The sequence below is a fragment of the Dichotomopilus funicola genome, assembly GCF_033296635.1.
Source record: "Dichotomopilus funicola strain CBS 141.50 unplaced genomic scaffold C8A04scaffold_5, whole genome shotgun sequence".
Classification (NCBI taxonomy): domain Eukaryota; kingdom Fungi; phylum Ascomycota; class Sordariomycetes; order Sordariales; family Chaetomiaceae; genus Dichotomopilus; species Dichotomopilus funicola.
This window is the reverse complement of record NW_026944026.1, coordinates 548,806-556,109: the sequence shown is the minus strand read 5'-3', so window position 1 is coordinate 556,109 and position 7,304 is coordinate 548,806. Positions and strand designations below refer to the sequence as shown.

The following is a 7,304-nucleotide window of genomic DNA, read 5'->3' as shown; positions in this document are numbered from 1 at the left end:
AGCAGTATTGGTTTTGTTTCGGACACGTATCCCGGGTTACCTCACACGAGACAATGCACACGGGCGGGAAAGGGGCCGGCACAGATATAGACAGCGACGGCACGGCAGTCCAAGTCTCCAGCGGGGAATTGCCGATCGAACAAGTTGACGAGGGACCAAAGGACGCCGTCAGATCACCAAAGCTCTAGATTGGTTTGCGGGTTTCGTTCGATTCGGGTCATACGTTCATCGCTCAGCTCAATGGTCGAAAATGGGGTTAAAAAACGAAGCGGACATAAATCTAGGTGGGAGACGGAGTCAGTGAACGGCATTTTCTCGCGGCGGGGCCCGACATGGAAGCGAGAGCGGAGTCGATAACGAACCTCAACAAACGACAGGTCAAAATAAAGTCAACAAAGCAACCGTCAAGCAAGTGTCGTGCATCGAGAAGCGTTATTGAGCTGCAATGATGTGAATGGTGCATGCAAGCCAGGGGGAGAGGCGGAATGTTTCCTGTCGATTGCTTGGGGGCTGAAAACGTTCGTGGGACGGCAGCTGGGGAGAAGTGGAAGCGCTTGGCGAGCCGGTTAGGTGGTCTTGTGCGCCTATGCGTATCTTTCTCGGGGTCGGGTGTACTGTGTCTCGCAATGCGTATCAAACGCCGACTTCGTGAGGAGTAAAAGCCTGGATGTCTTGCTGTTCCTTCATGTGTTGTGTGCAGCAATGTGCGACATCCACCTAGAGCTGACGACGGAAGGTGTGGCCCCCTCAGATCCCGGGCGGCAAGCAAGACAACCTAGTTGCCGCACGAGACGTGCTGCTTGATTTGCGTCGTTGCGTGCGCTTCCCTTGAGTGGTGAAAGGGAGGCGGCTAAACGAGCTTACAGCAGACAGTCCCGTCGGCAACGGATGGTGGCTGGTTTGTCCCGCCTGCTGTGTGAGGGCAAGTGGGGGTTTGATGGACGGGACCACAGGGCTGTTCGGTGCTCAGCTTGGCGGGGGACGGACGAGCTGCCTGTCAGGGGCTAGACGGGAGGTCTCGCTCAGAAGGAGGTAACAATTCGTAGGGAGACAACCAAAGGGAGACAGAAAGCTGAGATTATTCGCCGAACCATGAACAAAGAGCTTCCAGGAGCGTGAAGGCCGCCAAATCGTGCCGTCTGGGGTTGCCCTCGAGACAATGGCCGCTGGGATTGGTCCAAAAGGCCACTTGCACCTGCAGGGCTCGACTGTTGCATTAATCCCTGGGAAATGCATGTGTTGAAATCCAACAACAGGCGGTGATGTGGACAGAAGCCGGGTTTCGCCTCGAATAATTTCCCGCTATCCGGGATTCACAGGAACGAGGTTCGCCATAAGACCGCATGTCTTGGACAAAACTGCAGCCAAGGCCTCAATTGCTTCTCGTGACCCAGATGGCCCGGGGGCGTTACGAGTCAAGAAACCCATGGTGAGCACAGGCCCGAGAAGGCAGCAACCCCAATCGGCAGACGGTTTCGGTGGAGGAAGCTTCAGCGCCGAAGCAGGCTGCAACGTCGTGAATGGCCTTGGTAACTGCAAGCAGGTTCGAGGCAAAAGGCATGTGGGCCAGATCCCACGTCTCCTTTTCTGGCCAATAGGAGCGTTTTTGCGGGGCAAAGCTCTTTCCTTTCTCGTCAATCGAGGATATCGATTCCGTTCATAACTTTCTTTGCCCTCAACCTGCGTTGTTTTCTGGAAGGATTTTGTTCCAGTTTCCTCGCTTCAGTCGTCGCTTTTTCCGATTTCGGTATGCACACACTCATGCTTCAACCCCCCGGCGAACGAACCGGCCAAATCGTCTGGCTGCACCCAGGGCAACTTGCATGACACACCAACCAGTTCCTGCAGACGCCAGCAAACAAGAAACGGGTCGGAGTGGGTCGAGAAGTGACACCGCTCATGTCTCCCGTCTGCACCTCTGGGGGGGAAGTCACCTCAGGAACCAATTCGCGTTGCAGGAAACAAGATTGAAAGCAAGCCATCGTCTGCCGTCGGTGGACTTGGCCCAGTTCTGCGTGGGAAAATCCGGGGCTGTTGCTGCGTTCTCGATCGATGGGACCTGTCGCAGCTCGGAGGTTCCTGCGTCAATGTAACAACGGGCAAATTGGCGCTTCCTCGCCATGTGCTGACCGAGCTTGTTCAGCTCTCCATCCTCAGACGCAGAGAGTCCAAGCTCTCGGCATAAATATCTCGGTTCGCAATTTCTCTCAATGGACCTTGCATATCTAGAGATGCGGGAACCAGACCAAAGAAGACGGACAACCCGAAGCAACCCACACACAGACTCGCCATCCTCAGCAGAGACGCCCAAAAACGGAAACTTCTCTTCTGTGCGCTCTCCATCTGAACGGGATGTTCTCATCCGAAGAAATCCCCACCGCCAGGGCAGGCACCTCACGGTCTCGGGCTTGATTGGCAAGCTCGGGATTCGACCGAAGCTGAGTACTCCACTGAGGAGCAGTGGCGCCGGCAAACGCGATCACCCGGCAAGATTGCCCGAGATCTCAGTCCAGCTCGATGCCTCTTTCCTTGAGAAATAGATGACGCCTCGTCTTCACAAAGGCCGTGATAACTCACCAAAGTGAGGTCGGTGCCCCCATGAGCCCATAGGTAGTGTCCAGGTGTAGACACAATGTGTCAGGTGATTTCATCTTAAAAAAAAACATCCCGGACCACGACCCCAGTTAAATATGCAAGCACTTAAACATCCCTGTTCACTTCGACCCCATCAAACCGTGAATTTCTCACGCCAGCATTCTCCCTTTTTTTCACTCCTCGCCGCAGATACCGGTTGCCCGGTCAGTACGAGACAGGGGTTCGGAGCGTGAATAAACAAGAGACCCAACACCAAACAATCCCCTCGTCAGTCATTTTCAAGAAGGAGTCAGAGGTTTGAGATCAACGTGGTCAGGATCCGAGGGCAAGCTTCCCTACCACAGTGTTAAGGACCTCCAAGTGAACCTGATTCTGAACTGCTATGAACCCTGCCTTGCCCTGCCCGCCCTGCCCGCCAGGCACCAGAACCCCCGCCCGCTCGAACTTCCCCTCTCTTGCCTCTCTCTCTTTCTTCCTCCCTCACATCTAACTAGGTTGGACCTGGTAACAGCTCAACTTGGAGAAGAGCCAATGATCTAGGTCATGACCCGGGAGGAGGCCGCCGCGTGGCCTGGCTGAGCTTGCTGAGGAGGAGGAAACCGGAAGTGTCCGGTGGCGAGACCCGCGCACTGCGCCTCGTTGTGGCGATTCTTCACCTATGAGTGTAGTGTAGTATCTTGGAGCTTATGAGAGAGCACGTAAGGGTGTTAAACGGGGGACCTGAGGCTGAAAAGTCGGGTCATTGTATGTGTGTACACATGATTGAGGTCGTTAGGCAGTGGGAGTTGACGCCTTGCGTAGATTAAGTACGTGACATGCGTAATTTGTTGTTTCTCTGGATTGGAAGACAAATACACGCTACGGAGCATATCGAGATCGGGAACACAGAATTACACCCCACACCCGAAAGCAAGAAGCAGCAGCAGCATCTTCTCCAAGACCAAAGCTAAACAATTGTCCCTTCTCATATTCACTCCGCTGCAAAACTACCTGTAGCCATCCAAACCCACCAAACCCATCAGCCAACCGGTCTTTTCCTCCCGCCATGTCTTCCTCCTTCCTATCCCGTAACCCGTATCCCAAAATCCCAAAATGCTATTCCCTCCTCTTAAGTGCCGGGGTATCAACAAAGCTTTCCATCATCCCATCCCATCCCATACTATCTCATTCATCCTGTCCATCCCGTTCATCCCAAGGAACCTGAGAGAAGAAAAGAGACCAATAATCTATCTACCTATAACTAGAGCAGCAGGAAAAAGACAAGAACAAAACAAAAAGAACAAAAATATAGCCCAGGCTACAATGTGTGTAAAGTAGAAGGCAGGACCTGACGCCTGCCTGCCCACCTAAAGGAGGGTAGAGAAGTGAATAAGCTAGGTGAAGCCGTCGAGTTGTTGAAAACTGACGGGGAAAGGAGGGCGAGAAATGGAGATGTGGAAACAGGAAACATGACGAATGACGGATTAAGTGGGAAAGGGGTTGAAAAAAAGCTAGGAGGAAAGTGTTGTTTGCAAGTAAGGGGAGAAAGGAAGTTAAAGAAAACTAGACATGACTCGATCAATGTGTTTTTCTTGGGGGTGGGTTGGAAACAGGGGGATTAAAGTTCTCCTCGATCTACAACACCGAAGCAGAAAGGGGAGATGTTGAAGAAAAAGCAGAATAAATGACGCATGGCGAGATAGAGGTTGAGGAAGTAAAGAAAGAAGAAAAATGTTAGATGAAATAAAAGAAAATTATGAAAAAGTCATCACCATCCAAATCTATAAATGCACCCCCGTCCATCTCTTTCTTTCCATGCCAAAACCTGAATTTGGTATCTTTCCCATGCCCTTCACCCAGTCTGGGCCCTTAAAAGGAAAAAGAAGGTAGGCCATTCATCGTCTTCTCATCATCAACTTCGTCATCAAAAAGAAAGAAGAAGAATCTTTGTTTGAAGCCATTCCGGTCCCATTTTCTTCCCTGGTTGGGAGAATGGGGGGTTGAAAATGGCGACCCAATGGTTGTAGGGTGTAAGAACAGAAGTTGAAGAGAAGAAATGTAAGTGGTGAGAAGAGGAATACCCCCAGGTAAGATAGGTGACTTTTTTTTCATCGAATTTCTTCCAGTGGAAAGTTTCGGGGTTCCTGGGTTGTTGTTCTTGGGGTTGTGATCTCGCACTGGTCTCACTCCCAATATGCTTGAGAATGAAGCGAGAACATGAAGAAGAGGATACCGACGAATTAAAAATTCAGGACGAAATCAGCCCGGATCAGATCATATTCTGAAACCCATCCACCCCCGGAATCCCATTCACGCCCGAAATACCCGAGATGGCCGACAAGTTCTCCGGCACACCGCCGTGGTTGGGACTCAAAAGCGACGACGCCCGCGGCGGTGGTGCCGTGGCTACTTGAGTGTGTAGCTGAGGTGGGAGAGCGCGCGCACGATGAGGCGGCATGGGCGGCGGTTGCAGCTGGATCTGCGGCGGTGGGATGTGTGGGGTGTGCGGGATCTGGGTTTGTTGGATTTGTTCTTGGTTGTGGTGCGGCGGCTGGTGTAGCTGCTGAGGGGGTAGTGTTGGGTGTGGTTGTTGCTGCTGCTGCTGCTGCTGTGGGTACTGTGGTTGGATCTGTGACTGAGGCGATTGCTGAGGCAGTGGTGACAGACCCTGAGACGGAGGCCGCTGTTGTTGGGTTTGCTGAACCTGCTGAACCTGCTGGCTCTGCTGTTGCTGCGCTGGAGGAGGCTGTAGCATCTGTCCAGACGGCTGACTCTTGGCCGGCGTTGGTGTTGCGCTACCTGAGACGACCTGAGCAGTCGCCGTGTGCGGCGTGACAGGCTCCGGTCGCGGCCCGGGCTTGGCCATGTTGGCGGCCGCCAGCGAGCGCGTGTTGTTGCTCTCCCTCCGGCGCTTGGGCGCGTCCTTGATCTTGGGATGGGTATGGCACTGCGGTATGTGTTAGCAAGGGGGAAACAGATCGTTCTACCACAGGTTGATAGAGCAAACATACCTTATAAGCATGTCTGAACCACGTAGTCCCTTTCTTCTTGCTGCTGACCAGCGCAATCCACTCATTGCAGCTTCCGCAGAGTCCTTCCCACACATCCGGGTTCCCATCCATGCGCCTGGTCTCCTGCGGTTCTTGGAACGGATTTCCCGTCGCGGCGCTGATGCCATGCGTGAAGCTCTTGTCGTACCAGAACGCCGAGTTCTTAAGCACCAACCAGCGTCCTGGTTTGCAAATCCCGCACCACCCTTCCCTCTTGTTCCCGTGCCCGCGCACCCACCGCGGTGTGTACAGGTCGCCCTCGAACCTAAGCTCCTGCTCGTGCGGGACGAGGTCCGGATCAGTCGGGTTCATGTCCTCTGGCGGCGGAGGGATCTGCTCTTCGTTCAGCGAGGCATACAGGTCGGGCGGGTCGGAAAGGTCCGCGTAATGGCTGTGGAGGGTGTGCGGGTCGGCGTTGCTCTGGAGCATCCGGAAGAGAGGATGCGAGAGCAGAGGGGGCGGGTTCTCGAACGGATGGTGATGTGCCGGCTCCGGGTGGAAAGCTTGCGACGGAAGCGGAGCCGGGACTAACATGCTACTCCGAGGGTATGCGGGCGCGTTGCTGTATAGGTAAGGGTTCTGTTGCGCGGCCTGAAGGTTGCCGAAGCTCAGGGGAAGCTGGGCCTGGGCGATCGTGGGCGAGGAGTGGCGCGATGGGAGCCGAGGGATGGCGTGGGCGTGAGGGAGAGCATGGCCATGGATGTTGTAGGCCTCGTGCGGGTGGTGATAGACATACCCAGACGGTCTCCGGTTGCTGTTCGTGCCATAAGACCCCGTTGACCACCTCTTGTTCCTTGCGCCCTCGACCGAATACGGCGCAGCGCGTACGCCGGGGCGTGGCGACGGCGAAGCCCTCCCCCTGCTCTGTGTCCTTACCAGCTCGGACCGGCCGTGTGGCGTTATCCTAGGCGACGCGACGGGAGACAAGTGGGTTGACGAAATCATGGACGTTCGGTTAGACGGCGGCGGGTAATCCGACGTGAGCGAGGGCGCATCCGAAAGCGCGGCCGAAAACTCTTCGTACGAGGTCATCTCCGAAAGGCCTCCCGAGGTAGAGACGGTAAAGGAAGAGCCGGACATCCTGCGCGGGTTTCCTGGGTCAAATGGAATCGGCTCGCCCTCCATAGGCGGCGGTGGTGGGCCGGAGGTACGAAGATCCAGGATCGGAATCGCCTCATCGGTCGTGTATGCCTGCCCAATCATCTCGGAATCAAAGCCGGGCATGTCCAGGTTGCTGTCGCATGGCTTCTGGACCCAGGTATCTGACGAATACGTTAGGTCGTGGGTCGCCCTGTACTCGGCGAGATACTCACTGTTGTCCATAGTAGTGGTGGGATAAAAGTTCTGGTGATGAACTGAGAAAGGTCGGGACGACATGATGTCGTTGGGTGGTTGCATCTGCTGCAACACCTGAGTGTCCCACGCTGGCAAGCCATCAAACCCTCCTCCAACGCAGAATGAGAACCCTTCGTGAATCGTGGCGGGACGTGGCCTCATGCCTTGCGAAGCCGGCACCGCCGTCCATGCGTCCTGGGATGCCACCAGCGAGTCCGACCTGGGCGGTAGCGTGGCGTTGCCGTTCATGGCGACGACTGAGGCGTTTTGAAGGGGGGTGGTGTCTTCGCCGTACTTGCTGCCGGGCTCGTTGAGGGTGAAGGAAGGTATCGGTATCTCGTGCCG

The 7,304-nt window shown here is 54.9% G+C and overlaps 1 protein-coding gene across 1 annotated transcript; it reads right to left on the bottom strand.

The window, feature by feature from the left end:
* Positions 1-4,843: 4,843 nt before the first annotated feature.
* Positions 4,844-7,304, bottom strand: C8A04DRAFT_9403 (uncharacterized protein; the record flags this gene model as incomplete). Its single annotated transcript, XM_062785468.1, has 3 exons — positions 4,844-5,125; positions 5,288-5,521; positions 5,586-7,304. Coding segments are annotated over 3 exons (2,235 nt in total), but the record flags the coding sequence as incomplete, so codon positions are not given.